The sequence below is a fragment of the Pongo abelii genome, chromosome 10 (genome assembly GCF_028885655.2).
Source record: "Pongo abelii isolate AG06213 chromosome 10, NHGRI_mPonAbe1-v2.0_pri, whole genome shotgun sequence".
NCBI classification, from domain to species: domain Eukaryota; kingdom Metazoa; phylum Chordata; class Mammalia; order Primates; family Hominidae; genus Pongo; species Pongo abelii.
The window spans coordinates 2,768,397-2,794,841 of NC_071995.2; the positions used below are offsets into that span (position 1 = coordinate 2,768,397).

The 26,445-nt window shown below is 45.1% G+C and overlaps 1 protein-coding gene and 1 long non-coding RNA gene across 3 annotated transcripts; one reads left to right on the top strand and one right to left on the bottom strand.

The window, feature by feature from the left end:
- Positions 1–824: 824 nt before the first annotated feature.
- Positions 825–14,107, bottom strand: LOC129049024 (uncharacterized). Its single transcript, XR_008511777.1, has 3 exons — positions 13,935–14,107; positions 7,178–7,323; positions 825–977 (listed from the first exon to the last, which is right to left on the bottom strand). It is a non-coding gene; the product is annotated as an uncharacterized LOC129049024 (long non-coding RNA).
- LOC134759437 (voltage-dependent L-type calcium channel subunit alpha-1C-like) lies at positions 14,088–17,479 on the top strand. 2 transcript variants are annotated; one of them, XM_063711704.1, is made up of 3 exons: positions 14,589–14,716; positions 16,584–16,690; positions 17,065–17,479. In XM_063711704.1, exons 1-3 carry the CDS (start codon positions 14,697–14,699, stop codon positions 17,169–17,171), a joined length of 234 nt encoding a protein of 77 aa, XP_063567774.1. In that variant the 5' UTR covers positions 14,589–14,696; the 3' UTR covers positions 17,172–17,479. The 2 variants fall into 2 exon arrangements, 1 of the variants encoding a protein (XP_063567774.1); XR_010135634.1 differs by lacking the exons at positions 14,589–14,716; positions 17,065–17,479 and adding an exon at positions 14,088–14,126 and having other exon boundaries at positions 16,584–16,681.
- The last annotated feature ends 8,966 nt before the right edge of the window (positions 17,480–26,445 follow it).

A 26,445-nucleotide genomic window follows, 5' to 3' on the forward strand; every position in this document is an offset into this window, starting at 1 on the left:
GTTGCTTCCACTGACTCTCATTCTAACCCTGTTGCCAGACCTAAGCCAATTTTCAGACTGGAGTCCCTTGGTTGAAGGGGTGGGACTTTCAGCATTGCCACAATATGTACAGTAAATATTCCTATAAAATGCCTCCTGTTCCCCAATGGTACTCATCCAGGTATATGTAGTCCTCACCGGAAACTCAAGTGAGGCATCAAGACTGAGGGCTCTCCTAAGAGTTTGGGGATTTAATTCCAAGAGGAAGAACCAGGATGACCCTACCCTGAAAGCACAGCTGAGAATTTTTCTCTGGGGAATAATGGCCTTCTCTGTATTTAAAACCAATGAGCCCAGCCCAAGTTACCAATTTGTGAAAGCATCACTTAAATAAATGGTTATTGTTTAAAAAAAAAAAAAAAAAAAAACCAATGCTAGAGAGGCCAGAATACAAGTAAATCGATCTAAAGCTCTTTGTTCCAGGACTATAAGGACTCTTCTGTATTTGGAGATACTGGAAGAAAGCTTAGTGTCACAGGCTTCAGGTGAGAATCAAATTAGATAGCCTACATGAAAGAGCTCTGCAAGGTTCTCAACTGCATACCAACACCCGCAGTCAGACAGCCTTAGCTTGGCTGTAGAGAGAGAAAACTCTTTAATAGAACAGCAAATGTTTATTTTTTAAAGGAGAAAACCAAAGAAGGTTAGCAGGAGGAAGCCTTGCCCCCGACACAATGTTTAGAGGAACACAAGCATTGTGTAAGGGAGAAAAGACTTTAAGTAAGAAAGGTGTTATCCCTCCCAAATTTTAATCATCCAAAACTTAGAACTCAAAAGGCCCCTGAATGCATCATAAAGAGGATGGCCATGCAGGACAAGGTGATGAGGGTGTGGATGGATAACTGATTCTCCAGGATTGCTCACCTCAGGCAGAGAGAGGGGCCAGGGCAGCCATCGGTGCTGTAGTGGTTATTGGCTTTGCTCACCACAGGCAGGCACTGAAACAAGAGAAGGAACAGAAACACATGCTGGGTGCCAACCTGCAGGAGAAAGCACAGGAGGTAGAAAAGCAAAATCATCTTCTCTGGTGGAAGTTCAGGATGGATTTCTTTGGGGAGGTGGTGTGTTCCTGGATTCCCACCATGTAGCCCTCCTCCACTTCACCTGCTCCCAGCTCCACTCATTCCCCTTCACCTTGCTTATGCCAAAGCTGAGCCATGAATTCCATAAAGAAGAATAGGACTGTGAAGAGGAAGAAGTACCAAATTCCCGTTATAGGATTGCCAAATTTTTTTTCAAAATACTCCATCAAGCAAGGATAGGTGATTTTGCCAGGGCACTGGGAATCTTCATGGGTGCTGGTCTAGGGCACGTGGACCACGTACCCCACCACTCCATACATAGCAATTAAACCAAACCACAGCTGCTACCCAATGTAGTGGCCAGATTTGTTGCTGGCCACAGAGTACAGTACAGGGATCAGTGCAGCCACTGCCGCTGCAGTCATCTCCTTTGACTCTCAGGGGACCAGTGGAATCTAAGACCAGGAGAACTCTGACAGTACCTTAGGAGGAAAAGAAAGGCAAAGAGAGTCCAAGGTCAGAAAGGGAGAGAAGTTGCCAAGAATCCTAAGCACATCCAAGAAGGCTGCTCAAGTTTTAGATCCATCACGGGCTCTCAGTTTCATGTCTCTACAGCTAACCTAAGAAGGAAGTGTTTGTGTTCCCATGATGTGGTTCTTCCTCTCTCTCTGTTTCAGCCTGTGATAAAGGCTGTCCACCTCTGGACACCACACAGCCCAACTGTATTAAAATTACATTTGTAGATCTTACCTCTCCTCTTGCTAAATGTGAGGAATCAAGCCTTATTCACATGTACAATGCACATATCATCCAGCACAGAGCTTTCATCTAATAAGGAACTAATTATGCTTGACAAATGAATGAATGAGAAAAGGAACAAATATATGAATTTAACAATTTTTCCCTTTTTTTCAACTTTTAGATTAAGGGGGTACACGTGCAGGTTTGTTACATGAGTAAATTGTGTGTCACCAAGGTTTGGTGTATGAATGATCCCTACACTCAGGCAGTGAGCACCTAATAGGTAGCTTTTCCACCCTTACCTCCTCCGCCCACTCCCTCCCTCTAGGAGCCTAGTGTTTATTATTCCCATCTTTATGTTCATGTGTGCTCAATGTTTAACTCCCATTTATAAGTGAGGACATGTGATATTTGGTTTCTGTTCCTGCATTAATTCACTCTGGATAATGGCCTCCAGCTGCATTTATGTTGCTGCAAAGGACATGATTTTATTATTTTTAATGGCTGCATGGTATTTCATGGTGTATATATACCACATTTTCTTTATCCAGTCCACTGCTGGTGGCATCTAGGTTGATTCCATGTCTTTGCTATTGTGAATAGTGTTGCAACAAACATAGGAGTACATGTGTCTTTTTTGAGGAGTGATTTATTTTCCTTTGGGTATACACTCAGTAGTGGATTTGCTTGGTCCAATGGTAAGTCCAAGCTCTTTGGGAAATCTCTAAACTGCTTTCCACAGTGGGTGAACTAACTGACATCTCCATCAACAGTGTATAAAGATTCCCTTTTCTCCATAATGTCACTAACATCTATTATTTCCTGTCTTTTTAATATAACAGCCATTCTGACTGGTGTGGGATAGTATCTCCTTGTGGTTTTAATTTGGATTTCTCTAACGATTAGTGATGTTGATTCTTTTTTCACATATTTGTTGGCTGCATGTATGTCTTCTTTTGAGAAGCGTCTGTTCATGTCCTTTGCCCACTTTTTATTGGAGATATTTTTGCTCATTGATTTGTTAAGTTCCTTTTAGATTCTGGATAGTAGACCTTTGTTGGGTGCATAGTTTGCAAATGTTTTCTTTCATTCTGTAGGTTGTCTGTTTGCTCTGTTGACAGTTTATTGTGCTGAGCAGAAGCTCTTTAGTTTAATTAGGCCCCACTTGTCCATTTTTGGCTTTGGTAAAATTGCTTTTGAGAGCTTAATCATAAATTATTTGCCAAGGCTGGTGTCCAGAATGGTATATCCTAGTTTCGCTTCTATGATTTTCATAGTTTTAGCTCTTACATTTAAGCCTTTAATCCATCTTGAGTTAATTTTTGTGTGTAATGTAATTTTGTATGCTATGTGATTTTTGTACGTGATGTAGGAGTCTAGTTTCACTCCTCTGCATATAGCTAACCAGTTATACCAGCATAATTTATTGAGTAAAGAGTCCTTTCCTCATTGGTTGTTGTTGTCGACTTTGTTGAAGATCAGATGGTTATAGGTATGTGGCTTTTGGGGGTAGGGGTCCTCTGTCCTGTTCCAATGGTCTAGGTGTCTATTTTTCTACCAGTACCATACTGTTTTGGTTACAGACTGGTAGTGTGATGCCTCTAGCGTTGTTCTTCTTGCTTAAAATTGCTTTGGCTATTTGGGCTCTTTTTTGGTTCCATAAGAATTGTAGCATAGCTTTTCATAATTCTGTGAAAATGCTGGTAGTTTGACAGCTTTGGGCAGTGTGGCCATTTTAACAATATTGATTTTTCCAATTCATGAGCATGGGATATTTTTCCATTTGTTTGTGTTAGCTATGATTTCTTCTAGCAGTGTTTTGTAGTTCTCCTCGTAAAGAGCTTTCACCTCCTTGGTTAGATGTATTCCAAGGTGGGTTTTTTTTTGTGTGTGTGTGTGTGTGTGTGTGTGGCTATTACAAATGGGATTGCATTCTTGATTTGGCTCTCAGCTTGAATGTTATTGGTGTATAGAAATGCTATTGATTGGATCGGGCGTGGTGGCTCATGCCTGTGATCCCAGCACTTTGGGAGGCCGAGGTGGGTGGATCACAAGGTCAAGAGATCGAGACCATCCTGGCCAACACGGTGAAACCCTGTCTCTACTAAAAATATAAAACTTAGCTGGGCGTGGTGGCACATGCCTGTAATCCCAGCTACTCAGGAGGCTGAGGCAGGGGAATCACTTGAACCCAGGAGGCAGAGGCTACAATGAGCCAAGACGGTGCCACTGCACTCCAGCCTGGTGAAAGAGCGAGAGTCCATCTAAAAAAAAAAAAAAAAAAAGAAATGCTACTGACTTTTGTACATTGATTTTGTACCCTGAAATTTTACTGAAGTTGTTTATCAGCTCTGGGAGCCTTTTGGTGGTATCTGTAGGGCTTTCTAGGTATAGAATCATATCATCAGTGAAGAGAGATAATTTCATATCTTCTTTTCCTATTAGGATGCCTTTTATTTCTTTCTCTTGCCTGATTGCTGTGACTGGGACTTTCAGTACTATGTTGAATAGGAGTGGTGAGAGTGGACATCCTTGTCTTATTTTAGTTTTTAGGGGGAATGCTTCCAGCTTTTGATCATTTAGTATAATGTTGGTTGTGCGTTTGTCATAGATGGCTCTTATTATTTTGAGGTATGTTCCCCTTCAATGCCTAGTTTGTTGAGGGTTTTTATCATGAAAGTATGTCGGATTTTACCTGCTGCTTTTCCCGTGTGTATTGAGATGATCATATGGTTTTTAATTGTTTATGTAGTGAATTACATTTATTGATTTGCATATGTTGAAACAGCCTTACCTCCCAGGAACAAAGGCCACTTGATCATGGTGAATTAACCTTTTGATGTGCTGCTGGATTTGATTTGCTAGTATTTTGTTGAGGATTTTTGTGCCTATGTTCATCAAAAATATTGGCATGTAGTTTTCTTTTTTTGTTGTGATTTTGCCAGATTTGGGTATCAGGATCATGCTGGCTTCATAGAATGAGTTAGGAAGGGGTCTCTTCTCCTTAATTTTTTGGAATAATTTCAACAGGATTGGTACCAACTCTTCTTGTATATCTGCTAAAATTCAGCTATGAGTCCATCAGGTCAGAGGCTTTTTTGTTTGGTAAGTTTTTTATTACTGACTCAATTTCAGAACTTGGCATTAGTCTGTGAAGAGTTTTGATTTCTTCCTAATGAAGTTTTGGAAGGTTATGTATTTCCAGGAATTTTTCCACTTCTTCTAAATTTTCTACTTTGTGTATAGAAAATAGAGATGTTCATAATACTCCAAGGATTTTTTGTATTTCTGTGGGATTAGTTGTAATATCACCTTTGTCATTTCTGATTGTGCTTATTTGGAGCTTCTCTCTTTATCTTTGTTAATCCAGCTAATGGTCTATCAATCTTGTTGATTTCTTCAAAGAGCAAGCTTTTGTTTGTAGTGAGTCTTTGTATGGATTTTTGGGTCTCAATTTCATCCAGGTATGCTCTGATTTTGGTTATTTCTTTTATTCTGCTAGCTTTGGGTTCAGTTTGTTCTTGTTTCTCTAGGTGCGATATTAAATTGTTAATCTGACATTTTTCTAACTTCTTGATGTAGGTGTTTCGTGCTATAAACTTTCCTCTTATCATTGCTTTAGTTGCATCCCAGAGATTTTGGTATGCTGTGTCTCTACTCTCTGGCCCTGTTAACCACTATTCTACCTTCTATAGTCAAATTCAGAAGAATTTCATTTGACTACTATAGGTACATCCTATAAGTGAAATCATAGAATATTTATCTTATTATGACTAATTTATTTCTCTTAGCATATCTTCAAGGTTCATTCAGGCTGTAGCATGCATCAGAAGTTTCTTCCCCTTAAAAGCTGAATAATATTACACAATAAGTATATATCACATTCTATTTATCCATCCATCAATCACTGAACATTTGGGTTGTTTCTACCTTTTGGCTATTGTAAATAAAACCTTCTATGGACATAAGTGTACAAATATCTGTTGAAGTCCTTGCTTTTGCTTATTTTGGGTAAATAACCAGAGAGGGAATTGCTGGATAATATAGTAAATCTGTGTTTCATCTTTTGAGGAATCACCACACCATTTTTTTTTTAAGGCAGAGTCTCGCTCTGCTGCCAGGCTGGAGTGCAGTGGTGAGATCTCACTCACTGCAACCTCCGCCTCCCAGGTTCAAGCAATTCTCCTGCCTCAGCCTCCCAAGTAGCTGGGATTACAGTCGCGCGCCACCACCCCCAGCTACTTTTTGTATTTTTAGTAGAGACAGGGTTTCGCCATGTTGGCCAGGCTGGTCTTGAACTCCTGACCTCAGGTGATCCACCCACCTTGGCCTCCCGAAGTGCTGGGATTACAGGCATGACCCACTGCGCCCGGCCGCACCACACCATTTTCTACAGCAGTTGCACCATTTTACATTCCTCCCAGCAATGCACAAGGGTTCAAATTTCTCCACATCCTTGCCAACATGTTATTTGCTGGTTGTGTTTTCTTCAGTAGCGCTTTTGGTTTTCATTGAACAATGATCTCAGCTAGTGCTGAAGAGTCTCTTTAAAAGCTACCTAAGACTTGGCATATTTTAAATTTACTCCCAAGGATCATATCACATTCAAGCAGATCATAGGCGGAATCGGGGGGCAGCCTCCAGAATGGGCTGGCTCTTGTTCCCTCTCCTCCTTAGCTCTCCTACTCAAAGGACAACCTCTCCCCTCCCACCAACTGCTCCACCCTGCAGAATCTCCCAAGAGGCCCCAGGAGCTGAGCCTCCTGCCTGTCTCTAAGTCTCCACAAATCACCATGCTCAGAAAAGCAGGTGCAGGAGAGCCTGAAGGCCTAATCTCCAAGAGTTTAGAAGGCAGGTGTTTATGGGATCAGGGGCCTGCTCTGAAGACTGGGCAAAAGCCCTGGGGATACTCTTGTTGGGACCTGTTTTTTTCCTTCCATCTGTCCCTAGATTCAGATGTGCAGCAGTCTGACCTGGAATAGACCATCAGCAGGTCCCATAAGGGTATCATTTTTCCATTTATTTCAAACCTCCAACCCCCCTCTCCCACACTCTCATCTCCTCTCATACTTTAAACTGAAAAAACAGAAACTGCCGGCCAGGAAGCGCCTGTTTTCTACCCTTCCAAACCCACAAACCTCCTTTTTCTTCCCCCTTGTCACAAGGCGGAAATACTGCAACTCATCTCTTTGAAGGCCTGTCCCGGGGGCATTCCAGGTCTCAGCCCCAGGCCTCCTCAGAGACCCTGCACCATTCGTCAGCCCCCTCCCTCTAAATTCTCAATTTCTACCTCTCTACAGAGTCTTCCCATCTGCAGCCAAAGAGTGTCTCCCAACTGACCACCCATCCGACCACCCATCCCCACCACAACATACCCTCTCCGTCCTCTTCACAGCCAAGCCCTTTGGCAGAGTGGACACCAGCCTCCATGCTGCCTTCAGCTCCTCACCTCGGATTCACCCTCAACTGCTCCCACCTGGTGAGGTCTGACCTCCCTCTTCTTCAGGCAGGTGATGTGCTGCTGTAATTAAGCAAAGGGAATGACTAATTCACTGTTGTGCTTTGTTTTTATCTTGCCTGAAATAGCAGAGCTACATGTGTAGTTAGACTAATTCTATTACACTGGGTTCATGGTATATTTCTTTTCCTTTCCCCATAGTTTTAATGGTTACTTTATAGTTTGATACCACAGATCATAGTATAAGAGACCACAAAGTCTTTGGAGCTAAAAGTTCTAGAAAGACAAGGAGAGACACACCTGGTTCAGTTTGTATTTAACTCAAAAAGCAATTTCAAGGCACTGATGATATAAATTATAGCCCAAAGTGTGAAAAAACAGTATGTAGCCATTTAATTCTGAATCCCCAGTGACGGGCATAGAGAAGCTCTCAATAAATGTTTGTCAAGTGTGTAAATGAATGATATAAAGTCAAAAGGGAAAAGCCACAGATGTTACATGCTTGACAAACAGCATGGCCAACTGTGCGTGCCTACCGACACACACCAGACACATGCACAGAGAGACGAAACAGGTGAAGCACGGGATGAGGAGCTGCAGGCTGATATCCTTTTTTTGTTGTTGTTGTTGTTTGTTTCTTGTTTAATAGCATCGCAGGGAATACAAGCTGGAGGGGGCGTGCCAGAGTGCTCTACAATACAATTCTACGCTCTGTGTGTTCTATTTGGTAGAAAACATGGTTTTGGTTCTCTATTCCCATAACCCTTGATGGGAGGAGAGATAAGGTCTCCTTGCGAAAATCCTGCCAGGCGGGAACTGCAGGTATGGTCATCTTTGGAAACAGTCTGCCACTGGGGACTTTAAGGACGTTTCCTTCCTGAAGTTGCAGCAAATCCTATCAAGGCACTTCCTCGATGATGGATTATTTCTAATGATTCATGGGCCAGCAGGTGGGGCTGCATCTGGCTGGCCTACTCTGTCCCACATAGCGTCAGCCTGGGTGTTCTTGAATGAAGTCCCAGTGGCCAGCAGCTGGGCTAAGCTGAGAATCACTCACACGATGCCTGCCTGGTCCATACACATCCCCCCACCCGCCCCTTGCCTGATTGCTCTGGCTGGGACTTTCATTACTACGTTAAATAGGAGTGGTGAGAGTGGACACTTCCTAACTCAATCTCTTATCTTGAGTTTCTTCATTGTGTGGCAACTGGTGTCCCCAGAGACAGGATCTCTGTCATGGCACTGCCTCAGAAGCCACACAACCTCACTTCTGCAGTCTCAGACTCAGGTGAAGGGGAAGGGAAAGGGATGCTGCCACCCCTTGATAGCAGGAGAGACAAGATCTTCTTGCCAAAATCCTGCCAGATGGGAGCTGCAGGTATGGTCATCTTTGGAAACAGTCTGCTGCTGGGCCTTTAAGGATGTTTCCTTTCTGGAGCTGCAGCAAAGCCTATTTCAAGGCACTCATGCTTAGCAGACAACCTGGTGAGTAGACTCTAAGAACAGTTTCATGAAGCCCTGGGTGTTCTTTTTAAATATCTCAGTTGACATGAACACAAAAATGAGCAGCTGGGTCTGGAGCAGGTGGAAAAGTAACCTGAGGCCATGCAGTAGCATTAAGACCAGCCATGGTGGGGACCTTTATGCGACCTGCCCACCATGGGCTCTGGAATCTTGACCACAGCCCCCAGCAGGGGACCCTGATCCATTTCTGTCTCTCTACAGTATTACCTGGGGGTTTTATTTTTGTCACTTGGAATTGCATAAACAGTGTTTTAGTATAGTTATTTTCATTGTGGTAAAATATATATAACACGAAATTTACTATCTTACCCATTTTGGGTACACAACTCAGTGGCATCAAGCAAATTCACATTGTTGGGCAACTGTCACCACTTGGGAGGCTGAGGCAGGAGAATTGCTTGAACCCGGGAGGCGGAGGTTGCAGTGAGCTGAGATCAAGCCACTGCACTCCAGCCTGGGCAACAGAGCAAGACTCTGTCTCAAAAAAGGAGAAGAAGAAGGAGAAAGAGAAGGAGTGAATTCATACAGTATTTGTTCTTTTGTGTCTGGCTTATTTCACTTCATGTGATGTCCTCAAGGTTCATCCATGTCATAGCATGTGTCAGAATTCTATCCCCTTTCAAGGGTAGATAATATTCCATTGTATGAGTAGACCACATCGTTTATATATTCATTCATCAGGGAATGCTTGAGTGGTCTCTACCTTTGGGCTATTGTGAATAAGCCTTCTGTGAACATAGGAGCAGAAATATTTAAAATGATTCATAAAGGAAAATTTATTCAGCCAGTACTTGAGCATCTGTTCTGGACCAGACACTGTGCCAGGGACCACGATAAACAAAACTGTAGGCACAGCCAACCGCCTCCTGGAGCTCAGAGCCTAAAGGGAACAGAGAATCAGTGCGGTGAGGTAACTGTCAGGACAGGAGGAACAGGTGCCCCGTGGACACATGAAGCCTGACCCAACTCCAAGAAAAGGCCCCAGAGGGTGGTGTGTCTTGGAATCTGGGATCTGAAAAGTGAGTCCGGGGCAAGGGTGTGGGAGCAAACAGGAGTGGGCAGAGAAAGAGGCAGAGACCCAGAAGCATCTGAGTCTGAGGGTGAAACTTGTGGGTGGGTGGCAGGCATCCAGGCCAAGGGATATGGGGGTTAGAGTGGGTGGTGTCAGCCCTGTGAGCCTGTTAACAAGCTTGGGTTTATCTTAAAATCATAGAAGTCACTGAAACATTTCCAACAAGGAAGCGGCAGGATCTAGTCTACATTGTACAGGATCAGCCTGTCTGTGGTGTGAGTGGATTTGACTGCGTGAAGGCCAAAGTTCAGACAGGAAGCTACTTTTCACAGCCAAGCCATCAAGGACAGAGGCCTGAGCTCATTGACTGGCAGGGAAGGAGACAAGGCACAATTAGGGGGTGACTGAATCCAGGAAGTAAGAGAGAAGGTGGCACTAAGGAAAGAAAGCCACAGGTAGTTATTAAACAGTGGATTCAAGCATAAATCGAGGTGCAGTGAAATACTGACACTGTCGAGTGGGGTCTGGTGCTCATGTTCAGTTCTTCTCCAAGGACATGGGGATATCTTGGTCTTTGGTCAGATTTTTCTTCATCAGCCTCATTCCCTGCAACCTGTTAAGCCTCCTGGATGACGCACATCCAAAGAGCTACCATTTTCAGAGCATAATCTATGTCCTGTGAGCCTCAAAACAGTCTATAATGAATCGATTTGTGTCCCCCTAAAATTAACATATGGAAACCCTGACCCTTAATATGACTACTTGAAGATAGGGGCTATAGGGAGGTATAAAGGTTAAATGTAAGCATGAGACCTTAATCTGATAGGACTAGTGTCCTTACAGGAAAAGGAACAGATGTTATGGATGTCTTTCTCTGCGTGTACACAGAGAAAGAGGCCACGTCAGGACACAGCAAGAAGGCAGCCATCCGCAAGCCAGGAAGAGAGCCCTCCCCAGAAAACAACCCTGACGACATCTGAATCTCAGACTTCCAGCCTCCAGAACTGGGAGAAAATGCATTTCTGTTATTTAAGCTACCCAGTCTGCGGTATTCAGTATGACAGCCCAAGCAAGCTAATGCACAGTCTTAAGAGGTAGGCATTATCATCCCCGTTTATAGATGAGGAAACAGGCTCAGAGAGACTGACTTGACTAAGATCCACAGGTGGTGAGCTGCTCATCCGCTGCCCTGCAGTGGAGTCTTCCTTATAGCAAGCCTTTTGTTTTTGCAGAGAACTTTCTGGGCATATCTTTGAAGAACCACCCATTTAACAACTCTATTTCTAAAGCTCCAGCAGTGGCTCTGCATTACAGCCTGCTGTGCAGATCCACACAATGATGGAACTACAGGGCCTGCTCTGAAAGATCACCCCAGAGACAGCTTCCCAGTCTTGGAGATGCAGAGATTTGCTGTACTTCTCTGTCCTCCTGCAATAGTGACAGGGGTTTTCAGTCAGCTATACACTTTTCAGCTGGAAAAGCATGACTTCGTGGCTATATAGGATTCCCCATGAGTCCTCTGCACCTCTCTTCTGTAACTGCGATGCTGCTAAGTGCACAGAGGAGCCTTGCCGCAGGGTTTCCAGTCACCTTCCTGTAAGTGCCCTGCACTCCCAACTGTCTGGGTGCAAGTCCAGTGGGACATGAGCCTTACTGAAGCAAGCATTGAAGTTTTAGTTTGAACCAGATGAAATTATGATTTTTAGAGGTAAAAATGATCAAATATCAGCAATTTCATATGAATCAATGGAATCAATGCAGCTGGCCCTCACTCCTGCCCCCTCCCTCTCATTCAGTCCTCTCAGGCTGCCCTCAGATCACCCCAGATCCCTGGCTTCCTCCTCCCCCCGTCCCTGGCGGAAGTCCCCGTGATGGACAGAGATGGACACCTGGGAGAGAAGTCCACAAAGGAAGAGAGAGGAAATGGTCAGACAGGTAGGAGGACAGTGTCAGGGCCCAGAACACATTACCCCAACATATGGCCCCTTGGCCTCCTGAGTATTTTCTATGGAAGGAAATGGAGAAAACGGCAGGAGCAAGAAGGTCACTCTCTGACCCGCTTCTCCTTTCTCCCCTGAGTGTGGTCAAAAAGGAGTTCTCCGACTTGCCTTGCCTAAAAGTAGGTCAGGAGACTGTCATTCCAGAGAGGTCCTGGCTCGGTCCCCACACCCCTTCTCCCCTCTGGCCTCATGAAGCTTCTGCTTAAGGAGGGCTCCATGTCCATCTTTAGCATCTCAGGGTGAATTAAGTCCCTGCCCTCTAAGGGCATTTTCATGTGAAGCTTTGTTCTCTGTGACATAAGGGGAGAGGGATGTTTACAGGAGCTGGGGGAGGAGACCCCAGGGGATTTCCTTGTCCCCACAGATACATCTCTCCACATAGCAAAATACATGCAAAGCACCCGGCACAGTGCCCAGCACACAATCAGTGCTCATCAAATGTCGGTTCCCTCTGCCCACTGCAGTGGGTACAAACAACACAAGGAGCCAAGCTTCAGCTTGGTGAAGAGAAGTATAGCCCGCGTTCCAGCTCCCAGGCCTTGTCCTCTGTGTCACAGCTCAAGGCTAAAGCAGCTGAGGCCCTGGCATTGCTTGTGCTGAGGATGGACCAGCAAGTCCGTTCCCGGTGGCCCCCAGAAGTGCTGTTGCCTGCCTGCTGCCACTCTGCATCTCCAGCTCCTCCCTCCATGCCTCACCAAAGCCCACTCCACCTCCCTCCCCTCCCAATCCTCCTGGAGCTCCCACCTCTCATCTTTCCTTCCACTGTGGGGCAGGTGGCGATCTGTAGGCCTGCCCGAGACAGAACTGCCCCTACCCTGCCAGAGAGGCTCAAAGCCAGGGGCACTGATCCAGCTCTCAGCTCTGAGAGGATGGACCAAGATCTTTCCCTGATGCCCTCAGGGGTCTGAGGATAAAGTGGGTCAGAAGCAAGACAGAGAGAGGCACTGAGCTGAGCACAGATGGGAAGAGGAAGATCTTGTGGCCCAGAGCTAAAAAAGACACAACCCTGTGAGCAGAAGACCCTATCCCAGCAGGGAAAGGCACGTCCTGGTGTGGGAGGGTTGCAAACCCCTCTAGGTAGCTTCCTGCCTGTGCCTTTACTCTAGGGAGCTGGTGTCAGAATCAAGGGCACCATCAAAATAGGATGCCAGGGACATATTAGCTGTGCCAAACAAATGCCCAAAGACCCTGCTATTGCAGCTGGGGGTGGGGCAGCAGCCTCCTCACAGGCCCACCCTGCCCTTTATGGCACAGCCCAGGACCCACTGTCAAAGCTGGCTCTTCTCAAAGCACTGTCTCGTCTGTTGCCTCATTTGTGACTCACAATAGGCCTCTGAGTCAGGCAGGACAAATGTCACTTCAATGTCATATAAAGGGAAACTAAGGCAAGGGGTGCGCTAAGTGACTTGGACCAGGGAATAAGTGAATTGAGGTCAGGACTCAGATCTCCTTGGATCCACACCAGACAACCTGCCACATGGAGCCCTCATCCTAATCTTAACACTTCCATGGATCCATGGCTTCATCAGCCATCACAGGAGTACAAGGCCACAGTAATTGCATACATGTTCACATGTGTGTGCAGATGTGCATTGTGTATGCATATGTGCAGATGTGTACATGTGTGCGCATGTGTGCACGTATGTATGCGTGTGTGCAGATGTCCACGTGTGTGCATGTGTGCAGATATGTACGTGTGTGTGCATGTGTGTATGTATGTGTGCAGATGTGCACGTATGTGTGTGTGCAGGTGTGCATGTGTGTGCAGATGTGTACTGTGTGTGCATGTGTGTAGATGTGCACGTGTGTGCATGTGTGCAGATGTGCATGTGGGTTGCAGATGTGCACGTGTGTGTGTGCAGATGTGCATGTGTGTATGCATGTGTGCAGATGTACACATTTGTGTGTGCAGATGTGTACGTGTGTGTGCAGATGTGCACGTGTGTATGCGTGTGTGCACGTGTGTGTGCAGATGCACACATGTGTGCATGTGTGCACGTGTGTATGCGTGTGTGTAGATGTGCAGGTGTGTGTGCATGTGTGCAGATGTGTACGTGTGTACGTGTGTGCAGATGTGTGCATGTGTGTGCATGTCACGTGTGCATGTCACATGTGTGCATGTTTAATGCATTACTTACTGAGGAAAGAGGAAAAGTGTCGGCAGTTCTTGATGTTTTTCTCCGTCCTGGATATTGTAGGTGTCACTTCCAGGAAAGCCAGACAGCCATGGTGTGTCAGGAGGGGGGGGTCCCAGGACAAAACCTATGAAGTGAAGATGAACCCACAACATAGGAGTCCTGCAGTGAGCCCAGCCTGCTCTCCACAGAGATGTGAGCTCTGCTGCCCTCTCCCAGCCAAGCCCTGCTGTGGGAACAGATGTGGGGAGGCAGGGGCAGGTCCCTGAGATCCCTCCTCTGGGCATAATTTGCAGGAGGCGAGGAGATCACAGAGAAAACATCTGCACAGCCCCTGTTATCTCCTTAGGGGAGTGGGAGCCCCCAACACACACACACACACACACACACACACACACACACACACACACACACGACGCTCTTTTTATTTGGCCTTTCCTGACCAGAAAAATTCCTAAATATTGTTTCTTAAACGTTTTAGGCTGTAACCAACAGTCATAAAAATATTTTCTGGTGAGATTCAGTGTACACATACATATATTGACAATTACACAAGTGTTTCAAGACACTACGTATAATAAAGCTGCCCAGAAGAGGGCACTGGTGGTAAAGCTAGGCCTGAGATTTTTGTCCTTGCTGGAATTTTTGGAGGATTTTAGCTGCAGATCTACATCATTTTAGAAGGTTGTGACATCCATTTAGTCAGTTATGACTAACCCTTAAAAGAATAGCGTAGCGCAGCACAGCACAATAGAAACCATCAGAATGCATCAAATGTCACAAAGGTAAGCACTGTGTTGGGAAACACTTGTTTCATTGCCAATAGATGTGTGTATCTGGGGGTCACCTTGTGAAACGTCTTATGACTGTGGGTGGCATTCACAGCAGTTTGAGACACAGTGTTTAGAAGCTTTCCTGAAAGGATGTCAGAGTGAGGAAGGACTAGCCTTGCAGGCTTTTGAAAACAGGAAAGGTGTGGCTGGAGGTGGTGGGAGGGGACACAAGGCCCCCCACCGTGGGGACTATGGGGAGAGCAGCAGCCAGCACAGCATGGGGCTTCCGGGGTCCAGTGCTTTCTGCTCAGGAACTGGATGGGAAGAGTAGCAGAAGTGCCTCCTTTTCCCCAGCATAGAAAGAAGAGTCGAGTGAGTAAGGAAAAGCATGGAAAGAGTCCCAACCAGCGGTTCTTGACAAATCACTCAACTGCCCTGTGCCTTCGTGTCCCCATCAGCAAAATGGGGTGGTGGGGGTGACAGACCTTCTACTTTTCTGACTCAGTGAAACATGGTCAATATAAAAAAGGGAAATACCTGAAGCTCCTTATGAGATAACAGTCTCTAAATTGATTTTTAGAGAATACAAATTAATGCCTGACCGCCTGCCCTAGAAACCAGGAAAAGCATATAGTTTAACCTATGTCGGTTTTCAAGAGTGCTTGGTGCACTGAGGCACCCTGCTAAATCACGCCTTAAGAAGATTCCACAAACTAGGAAACTAAGAGGGTCTCAGGAGAGGAAGATAACACGGAGAGTTTCTCATTAATTGCCCCAGAGTGGCAGAACTCCGAGGGGTACAGGAGTTCAGAGAAGGTTGAGGGCAGAGTGACCTTAGTAGGTGCCATGCACACGGTCAAATACTAGCTAGATCTGCAAGAGCGTGGGTGGTTTGCATAAGAAGAAAATATAATAGGGAGGCCTTATCTAGCTGAGAGTAAGAGCAAGTCTTGAAGGTATAAATACTGCGGTCTGCATTCAGCCAGCCTTCCTGCATATCTATAAATTATCCAAGTCTCTGTGCTGTGCCATGAGCAGGCATGGAGTCACCCTCAGAGGTGTGGGGTGGCACCAGGGACCAGCAAGTCAGTGGTCTCATCTGGGAATGAGGTTGGAATGCAACTGTGCTTCTTGAACTGCAGGCTGACCCAGCAGAGATTGTGAATCAAAATTTTAATAAAAATAGAACAGACTAAAAGTGGACTAGGACTCACCAGGGTGCAATCCGTGCACTAAGGGTAAGCAAACGGCATGAGGTTTCATTCCATCAGGTGTGTCTGTGCATGATGAGAAGCTGTCGAATCTACTTCTCATTGAGTTTCCATCAAAGGCCTGGAAGCCATAGACTAGATGCCCCATGAGGTCCCTCACAACCCTGCTGTTCACCTACTGAGTGACTGTAGAGTGGTTGTAGGCAGCTGCTTATGTGCTCTTGCTGATGAGGGGGTGGCAGGGCGGGAGAAATCGGGGGGTGGGGATAAGTTTGGGCTAAAGTTGAGGGTCACTGGGGAAAACAGCATCAGCTCATGCAAACACAGAAGCCAAGGCCATTCCCCAAAAGAACTTCGTGGGCCTAGGATTCTTTCCGCTTTCTCAACACCTTTGACCCCAGAGTGCCTTCACTGCCCCAAGTCAGAACTGCAGGCTCATGAGACAGGCTGCAGGTGAGGAGCTGGCAACTTCCACTGAGCAGGCCTGGAAGATGCTAGGGGCAGGCCAGAACTTCTTGGGGTGGCAATTCCCCAAACCTGCATGTAAGCACAAAGTGGGCATCCCTTCACTAAGGATCAGAGCAAAGTGCTTTCCGGGGGTGCAGCTGTCCCTGTGAGTGGCCACTTCTCAGCCTCCGGGAACAAGCCCTGTGAGCTCTCTGTTCCAGGCTCTCCTACCAGGATGACGAAAATCGGCAACTGACGCTCCCAGAGGAGGACAAGAGGGACATCCGGCAATCTCCGAAGAGGGGTTTCCTCCGCTCTGCCTCACTAGGTAAATGCACCCCTCGCTCTCTGGATGTGGTCGGCGGTTACTCCCAAGAGAACACTGGTCATCTTGCTCTCTGGATGTGGTTGGCGGTTACTACCAAGAGAACACTGGTCAGGGATGATTGGAAAATCGTTGTGGCCTGCCTCAAACCAGCCCCACACAGTGGGGGGATTTCCAAAGCAAGGAGACAACATTCCAAAGGCAGGGTGTGCAGGGATGAGCCCTGGATACCAGAATACATCTCAGATGAGGGGAGGGGAAAGGAGGAGTGTCTTTGGCCATAGTTACTGCTCCTGGCACCCCACCAGAGTGTGAACCGTCACAGGCCAGTGTCCTGTTTTCCTGCCCTGATCCTGGCTCTCTGGCTGGCTTTGCAGGTCGAAGGGCCTCCTTCCACCTGGAATGTCCGAAGCGACAGAAGGACCAAGGGGGAGACATCTCCAGAATACAGTCCTGCCCTTGCATCTGGTTCATCCTCAGGTAGCTCACACTTTTGGACAGGCCACTGTCACCTGCCAGCAGGCCAGACAGTCCCCAGGGTGATGGGCAAATCTGAAGACCTCAGTGGGTCTTCCCTGTCTCGATGCCTGGCACATCCAGGAGTCCAGGAGAAACAGGTCTTTCCATGCCCAAGTTGGTATCTTTTTGGGTGAGAACACTCTGAAAATGAGGACTCTGGAAGTTATTTTGAGCCACACAAGATCAGAGATAGCCATGTCCAAGCATATTTGTGTCTGTCCACAACTGCAGACTTTTATTCATTTATTTCAATAATAAAAGTCATGAGCTACATGAAGGGGCCAAGGAGACAATTCTCCATAGAGCCTTTTTCTACAAAGGAATTACTCTTATAGCAAGAGTGCTATGTACAGAAGTCATTCAAAGGGTCGTGTAAAGTAACCAACCTTTGGAATGGTTACTTTACACCATCCTTTACAATAGGCCTGACCATACACGCCCACCACTCCTAAAGGCAAAGAAATAGAACAAATGTTTAGGAGAAGGATGGAGTGGAACCCTGGTCATCAGGGTTTTTAACCTCATCAAACCATCATAGGAAAGGTGGCAAAGGAGGATGACAGTATCTCTGTCCGTAGAGGCCTAGAATAATTAAAATATCATTGTTGAGGATTTAGAAACAATTCAGCAAAGAGGCCACAAAAGGGGCGTGCTGATTCCCAGAAGACCTCTTTAAACCCCAAGGGAGGAAACTACTTGCTGACGGGTTCTGGGCCAATTTTGTTTTTTAAACAAGATCTGCCTCTGAGGCAAATGTCAGCGAAGAGAGGACTAGGGGGTGAATGGAGGCAAGAAAAGGGCATATTTTGACTCCCTCTGTGTCTCTTCCCAGTTCATGGAAGGACATGTTCAGCTCACCCACCCACAGTGACCAGTGTGGTGGAGCCGCTGACATCTCAAGGATCTATTTGGGAAGATGAGAAGAGTACTTGCTCCATCTGGGGGTGTTGTCCCAGCCACGTCAGCCTATCTGGCGGGGTGTGGGGGTGTCTGCCACCCTGTCCCCGCTCTGCTGATGCCCCTCCCCTCATGCTGTCCAGGTGCCACCTGACACAGGCTCCTGTGCAAAGGCAGGTGGGGAAGCCCAAACCTCACTCACAGGGAGGCCCTCAGCCACCAGAGTCCAGGTTCTCCAGCAGCTACGATTTGAGGAGGTTGAGGGTGATGACAGGAGGGAAGAAGAGTCCTACAACTGTCAGGAATGGGGCATCTTTCCCTGTCCCTAAGCAAAGCTCCCTCTTCCCACTGCCCTCCCCAGCCCCAGCTCCCTGTCTTCCCCAACACCTAGTGAGAAAGACGGTGCATGGAAGGGAGTCCCATGGGCAGATGCTTACACGACCTCTTTGTGAAGCCTCTTCTGGGTTTAACTTCATTCATCCATTTATTTTTATGTCAAAGCAATGAAATGTTTCTTTATGGAGCCAGATACCAATATAACAGGTGAATGGGTTTCTGCCACATCTCTACATTGATGGAGGATGCTTGAACGACCCCCCTCACTACACCGATACACACTGTTAAGGGCCAAAGGCTGGGGTTGAGCTCTAGATAACGGAATTTCCTACTCCTGGAAGGGTGGACACTGCGTAGACAAACATGGAGGGAGAACCAGAGTGACTTCCTTGTGTGGAAAATTGACTTTCTTGGGGGAGACAAAAACCCAGAAATAACACAAGGTCAACACATGCAATACTAAATTCAATACTTACATGCTAGCAATAAATAACTGGAAATTTTAAATGTTGCAAAAATTACATTTATAATACTTCTGAAAAATGAAATTATTAGGTATACAAGATTCTCTACTCTGAAAACTTAAAAAGTGCTATAAACAAAATCAAAGAGGGTCTAAATAAATGAAGAGATATATTCATGGATGGGAAGATTCAACATAGTAAAAATTTCAATTCTCCCCAAATTGATCTATAACTTAAAACAAATCCATCAAAATCCCAGCATAGGATATTTTGTCTATATAGACAAACTGATTTTTAAATTTATATGCAAAAGTAAAGGTAAAAAGATGAATTTAGTTTCATTTAGATGAAAATACTGTTCTACAGTATTTTAAGTCCTACTTTAATGCAAGAGTAATCACAATTGTGTGGTTTATTGAAGGAATGGACGCAGAGACCAATGGAACAGAATACAGAGTACAGAAACGAATCTACACAAATATGGCCAAGTGATTTCTGACAAAGGTGCAAAAGCAACTCAATAGAGAAAGGGCATTTTTTTCAACAAATGCTATGGGAATAATGGAATTTTCATGTGCAAAATTTGAACCTCAACCTGAAATTCCTCCTAATATCAAAATTAGTTCCAAAGGGTCACAGATTTAAATGTAACATGCAAGACTATAAAACTTTCAGAAGAAAACATAGGAGAAATATATTCAACATCTAGTTCTTAGACATGACACCAAAATAACAATTCATATGTGGAAAAACGTATAACATGGACTTCATCAAAATGTGGGACTCTTGATCTGTGAAGGAGCCTATTAAGAGGATGAAACGACATGCTACAGACTCAGTGAAAACATCTGCAAGCCATATAGCAGACAAAAGACTTATATCTAGAATCCATGAAGAACTATCAAAACTCAACACATTTGAAAAAAAACAATCTCGGCCGAGCACGGTGGCTCATGCCTGTAATCCCAGCACTTTGGGAGGCCAAGGCGGGAGGATCATGAGGTCAGGAGATCGAGACCATCCTGGCTAACATGGTGAAACCCCGTCCTTACTAAAAATACAAAAAAATTAGCCAGACGTGGTGGCACGCGCCTATAGTCCCAGCTACTGAGGAAGCTGAAGCAGGAGAATCACTTGAACCTGGGAAGCAGAGGTTGCAGTGAGCCAAGACCACACCACTGCACTCCAGCCTGGGTGACAGAGCGAGACTCTGTCTCAAAAAAGAAAAACAATCCCATGAGAAAATGGGCAAAAGACATGAACAGACATTTCACCAAAGAAAGGATGTGAACAGCACATGCACACATGTAAATATGATCAGCACCATTAGCCCTTAAGGGAATGGAAATTCAAGCCACATGAGCTATTGCTATGCCTGTTAGAATGGATAACATTAAAAAAAAAAAAAAAAAAAAACCACCAAATGCTATCAAGAGTGCTAAGAAACTGGACAGCTCATGCACCATTGGTGTGACTAGACCTTCCCTTCCTTCCCTTCCCTTCCCTTGCCTTCCCTTCCCACAGCCACTGTGGAAAATATTTTGGCAGTTTCTTCTAAAACCAAACATACACTTGCCATGTGACTCAGCAATTGTACTCTTTGGCATTTACCCCAAAGAAGGAAAATTTCTTTCTCCCTATTTAAGTAAAAGACCACTTAGCATCTTCGAAGAGTGTTCTTTTTCTTTCTTTTTTTTAACAGATCTCACTCTGACGCCCAGGCTGGAGTGCCGTGGTGTGATCTCACTCACTACAACCTCTGCCTCCAGGGTTTGAGTGATTGTCCCATCTCAACCTCCCAAGTAGCTGGGGCTACAGGCATGCTCCACCATGCCTGACTAATTTTTTTATTATTTTATTTTTTTATTATACCTTAAGTTCTGGAATACATGTGCAGAAAGTGCAGGTTTGTTACAAAGGTATACACGTGCCATGGTGGTTTGCTGCACCCATTAACCTGTCATCTACATTAGGTATTTCTCATAATGGTATCCCTTCTTTAGCTCCCCCACCCCCAGACTGGCCCAGTGTGTGATGTTCCCCTCCCCGTGTCCATGTGTTCTCATTGTTCAACTCCCACTTGTGAGTGAGAACGTGCGGTGTTTGGTTTTTTGTTCCTGTGTTAGTTTGCTGAAAATGATGGCTTCCAGCTTCATCCAAGTCCCTGCAAAGGACATTAACTCATCCTTTTTTATGGCTGCATAGTATTCTAAAGTTACATGTGCCACATTGTCTTTATCCAGTCTATCATGCATGGGCATTTGGGTTGGTTCCAAGTCTTTGCTATTGTGAACAGTGCTGCAATAAACATACGTGTGCATGTGTCTTTAAAGTAGAATGATTTATTATTTTTTTCTTTTCTTTTATTATTATTATTATTATACTTTAGGTTTTATGGTACATGTGCGCAATGTGCAGGTAAGTTACATATGTATACATGTGCCATGCTGGTGCGCTGCACCCACCAACTCGTCATCTAGCATTAGGTATATCTCCCAATGCTATCGCTCCCCCCTCCCCCCACCCCACAACAGTCCCCGAAGTGTGATGTTCCCCTTCCTGTGTCCATGTGTTCTCATTGTTCAATTCCCACCTATGAGTGAGAATATGCGGTGTTTGGTTTTTTGTTCTTGCGATAGTTTACTGAGAATGATGATTTCCAATTTCATCCATGTCCCTACAAAGGACATGAACTCATCATTTTTTATGCCTGCATAGTATTCCATGGTGTATATGTGCCACATTTTCTTAATCCAGTCTATCATTGTTGGACATTTGGGTTGGTTCCAAGTCTTTGCTATTGTGAATAATGCGGCAATAAACATACGTGTGCATGTGTCTTTATAGCAGCATGATTTATAATCCTTTGGTTATATACTCAGTAATGGGATTACTGGATCAAATGGTATTTCTGGTTCTAGATCCTTGAGGAATCATCGCCACACTGTTTTCCACAATGGTTGAATGAATTTACACTCCTACCAACAGTGTAAAAGTGTTCCTATTTCTACACATCCTGTCCAGCATCTGTTGTTTCCTGACTTTTTAATGATTGCCATTTTAACTGACATGAGATGGTATCTCATTGTGGATTTGATTTCCATTTATCTAATGGCCCGTGATGATGAGCTTTTTTTCATATGTTTGTTGGCCACATAAATGTCTTCTTTTGAGAACTGTCTGTTCATATTCTTCACCCACTTTTTGATGGGGTTGTTTGTTTTTTTCTTGTAAATTTGTTTAAGTTCTTTGTAGATTCTGGATATTAGCCCTTTGTCAGATGGATAGATTGCAAAAATTTTCTCCCATTCTGTAGGTTTCTTGTTCACTCTGATGATAGTTTCTTTTGCTGTGCAGAAGCTCTTTAGTTTAATTAGATCCCTTTGGTCAATTTTGGCTTTTGTTGCCATTGCTTTTAGTGTTTTAGTCATGAAGTCTTTGCCCATGCCTATGTCCTTAATGGTATTGCCTAGGTTTTCTTCTATGGTTTTTATAGTTTTAGGTATTCAGTTTAAGTCTTTAATCAATCTTGAGTTAATTTTTGTATAAGGTGTAAGGAAGGGATCCAGTTTCTGTTTTCAGCATAGGGCTAGCCAGTTTTCCCAACATCATTCATTAAATAGTGAATCATTTCCCCATTTCTTGTTTTTGTCAGGTTTCTCAAAGATCAGATGGTTGTAAATGTGTGGTGTTATTTCTGAGGCCTCTGTTCTGTTCCACTGGTCTATATATCTGTTTTGGTACCAGTACCATGCTGTTTTGATTACTGTAGACTTGTAGTATAGTTTGAAGTCAGGTAGTGTGATGCCTCCAGCTTTGTTCTTTTTGCTTAGGATTGTCTTGGCTATATGGGCTCTTTTTTGGTTCCATATGAAATTTAAAGTAGTTTTTTCTAATTCTGTGAAGAAAGTCAACGGTAGCTTGATGGGGATAGCATTGTCTATAAATTACTTTGGGCAGTATGGCCATTTTCACGATATTTATTCTTCCTATCCATGAGCATGGAATGTTTTCCCATTTGTTTGTGTCCTCTCTTATTTCCTTGAGCAGTGGTTTGTAGTTCTCCTTGAAGATGTCCTTCACATCCCTTGTAAGTTGTATTCCTAGATATTTTATTCTCTTTGTAGCAATTGTGAATGGGAGTTCACTCACGATTTGGCTCTCTGTTTGTCTGTTATTGGTGTATAGGAATGCTTGATTTTTGTACACTGATTTTGTATGCAGAGATTTTGCTAAAGTTGCTTATCAGCTTAAGAAGTTTTTGGGCTGAGATGATGATGGGGGTTTCTAAATATAGAATCATGTCATCTGCAAACAGAGAAAATTTGACTTCCTCTCCTCCCATCTGAATACCCTTTATTTCTTTCTCTTGCCTGATTTCCCTGGCCAGAACTTCCAATACTATGTTGAAAAGGAGTGGTGAGAGAGGGCATCCTTGTCTTGTGCCCGTTTTCAGAGGGAATGCTTCCAGTTTTTGCCCATTCAGTATGATATTGGCTGTGGGCTTGTCATAAATAGCTCTTAATTATTTTGAGATACATTCCATCAATACCTAGTTTATTTAGAGTTTTTAGCATGAAGGGATGTTTAATCTTATCAAAGGCCTTTTCTGCATCTATTGAGATAATCATGTGGTTTTCGTCATTGGTTCTTTCTATGTGATGGATTACGTTTATTGATTTGCATATGTTGAACCAGCCTTGCAACCCAGGGATGAAGCCAACTTGATCCTGGTGGATAAGCTTTTTGATGTCCTGCTGGATTCGGTTTGCCAGTATTTTATTGAGGATTTTTGCATCGATGTTCATCAGGGATATCGGCCTGAAATTTTCTTTTTTGTTGTGTCTCTGCCAGGTTTTGGTATCAGGATGATGCTGGCCTCATAAAATGAGTTAGGGAGGAGTCCCTCTTTATCTATTGTTTGGAATAGTTTCAGAAGGAATGGTACCAGCTTCTCTTTGTACCTCTGGTAGAATTAGGCTGTGAATCCTTGTGGTCCTGGGCTTTTTTTGATTAGTAGGCTATTAATTACTGCCTCAATTTCAGAACTTGATATTCAGAATTTCAGAAGGAATTTGACTTCTTCCTGGTTTAGTCTTGGAAGGGCATATGCGTCCAGGAATTTATCCATTTCTTCTAGATTTTCTAGTTTATTTGCATAGAGATTTTTATAGTAATATATGATGGTAGTTTGTATTTCTGTGGGATCAGTGGTGATATCCCCTTTATCATTTTTTATTGTGTCTTTTTTATTCTTCTCTCTTTTCTTCTTTATTAGTCTGGCTAGTGATCTATCTATTTTGTTAATCTTTTCAAAAAAACCAGCTCCTGGTGGCTGGAAAGATAGCAGAATAGAAACAGCTCTGGTTTGCAGCTCCCGGTGAGATCAAGGCAGAAGGCTGGTGATTTCTGCATTTCCAACTGAGGTACCTGGCTCATCTCATTGGGACTGGTTAGACAGTGAGTGCAGCCCACGGACAGCCAGCCAAATCAGGGTGGGGTATCGCCTCATCCAGGAAGCTCAAGGGGTCAGGGAACTACCTCCCCTAGCCAAGGGAAGCCGTGAAGGACTGTGTCTTGAGGAACAGTGCACTCCAGCCCAGATGCTGTGCCTTTCCCACCATCTTTGCAACCTACAGACCAGGAGATTCCCTCGGGTGCCTAAGCCACCAGGGCCCAGGGTTTCAAGCACAAAACTGGGCAGCTGTTTGGAGAGACACCGAGTTAGCTGCAGGAGTGTTTTTTCATACCCAAGTGGCACCCAGAACGCAAGTGAGACAGAACCGTTCACTTCCCTGGAAAGGGGGCTGAAGCCAGGGAGCCAAGTGGTCTAGCTTAGCAGATCCCACCTCCGTGGAGCCCAGCAAGCTAAGATCCACTGGCTTGAAATTCTCGCTCCAGAACAGCAGTCTGAAGTTGACCTGGGATGCTTGAGCTTGGTGGGGGAGGGGTATCCTCTAACCTTTTTTCAGCATTCTTAGTTTCCTTGCCTCCCCCGCGCTGCAGTGGATTCCACCCAGTTCGAAATTCCCGGAAGCTTTGTTTACACTGTATAGAACTCTAGTGCTGTGCTTGGAGATCTGCTCTTTTCAGAGCCAGCAGGCAGGAACATTTAAGTCTGCTGAAGCTGCGCCTACAGCCACTCCTCCCCTCAGGTGCTCTGTCCCAGGGAGATGGGAGTTTTATCTATAAGCCCCTGACTGAGGCTGCTGCCTTTCTTTCAAAGATGCCCTGCCCAGAAAGGAGGAATCTAGAGAGGCAGTCTGGCTACAGTGGCTTTGCCGCACTGCAGTGAATTCCACCCAATTCAAACTTCCTGGAAGCACTGTGAGGTGAAAACCGCCTACTCAAGCCTCAGTAATGGCGGGTACCCCTCCCCCACCAAGCTCAAGCATCCCAGGTCGACTTCAGACTGCTGTGCTAGCAACGAGAATTTCAAGCCAGTGGATCTTAGCTTGCTGGGCTCCATGGGGGAGGGATCTGCTAAGCTAGACCACTTGGCTCCCTGGCTTCAGCCCCCTTTCCAGGGAAGTGAACGGTTCTGTCTTGCTTGCGTTCCAGGCGCCACTGGGGTATGAAAAAACACTCCTGCAGCTAACTCGATGTCTGCCCAAATGGTCACCCAGTTTTGTGCTTGAAATCCAGGGTACTGGTGGTATAGGCACCCGAGGGAATCTCCTGGTCTGAGGGTTGCGAAGACTGTGGGAAAGGCATAGTATCTGGGCCGGAGTACACCATTTCTCAAGACAGTCCCCCACGGCTTCCCTTGGCTAGGGCAGGGAGTTCTCCGGCCCCTTGAGCTTCCCGGGTGAGGTGATGCCTCACCCTGCTTCTGCTCACCCTCCATTGGCAGCACCCACTGTCTAACCAGTCCCAATGAGATAAGCTGGGTACCTCAGTTGTAAATGCAGAAATCACCTGCCTTCTTTGTTGATCTCATTGGGAGCTGTAGACCAGAGCTGTTCCTACTCAGCCATCTTGCCCGCAAATAATTTTTTTTAATTTTTATTAGAGACAGGTTTTCACCATGCTGGCTAGGCTGGTCTTGAACTCCTGATCTCAGATGATCTGCCTGCCTCAACCTCCCTAAGCGCTGGGATTATAGGTGTGAGCCACTGTGCTCCGCCAAATGTTCCTTTTTGGTGAGACTTGAGCATTGAGGGAAAATTGTTTTTCTGCTTTTGCCAGACAAGTAAACAAAACAACAACAACCAAAACAAAACTCAAATGTGAGGCTGAGGGAAGCGCAAATGAGCCATTGAGGAAGTTGGGGTAGAAAACAGCGTCTTTTGGGGGCCTGAATACAATGTTGTAGGTCTGCCAAACCAAATCATGTTAGATCATCATCTCTTAGATTCCACGCTTCTGGTCAACCTACCCTGTGAGCTAACATGCCCTAACCCAACTTCTCTAACTCTACAGCAGATGCAAGAAGAAAATTAGCTTTTGTGGAATACAGGAAATCTTCACAAGTATCCCCCAGACTTAAAGGACACATGAAACTATATGAAGATGAGATTCCCAGCTCTACTTTCCCCTTCC

Bases quoted from the DNA above. Each gene is read 5' to 3' on its own strand.
- LOC134759437 (XM_063711704.1), top strand. From the start codon at position 14,697: ATGCATCAAATGTCACAAAG. The intron at 14,717-16,583 runs GTAAGCACTGTG...TCTCTGTTCCAG, and splicing joins ATGCATCAAATGTCACAAAG to GCTCTCCTACCAGGATGACG. The intron at 16,691-17,064 runs GTAAATGCACCC...CTGGCTTTGCAG, and splicing joins CCTCCGCTCTGCCTCACTAG to GTCGAAGGGCCTCCTTCCAC.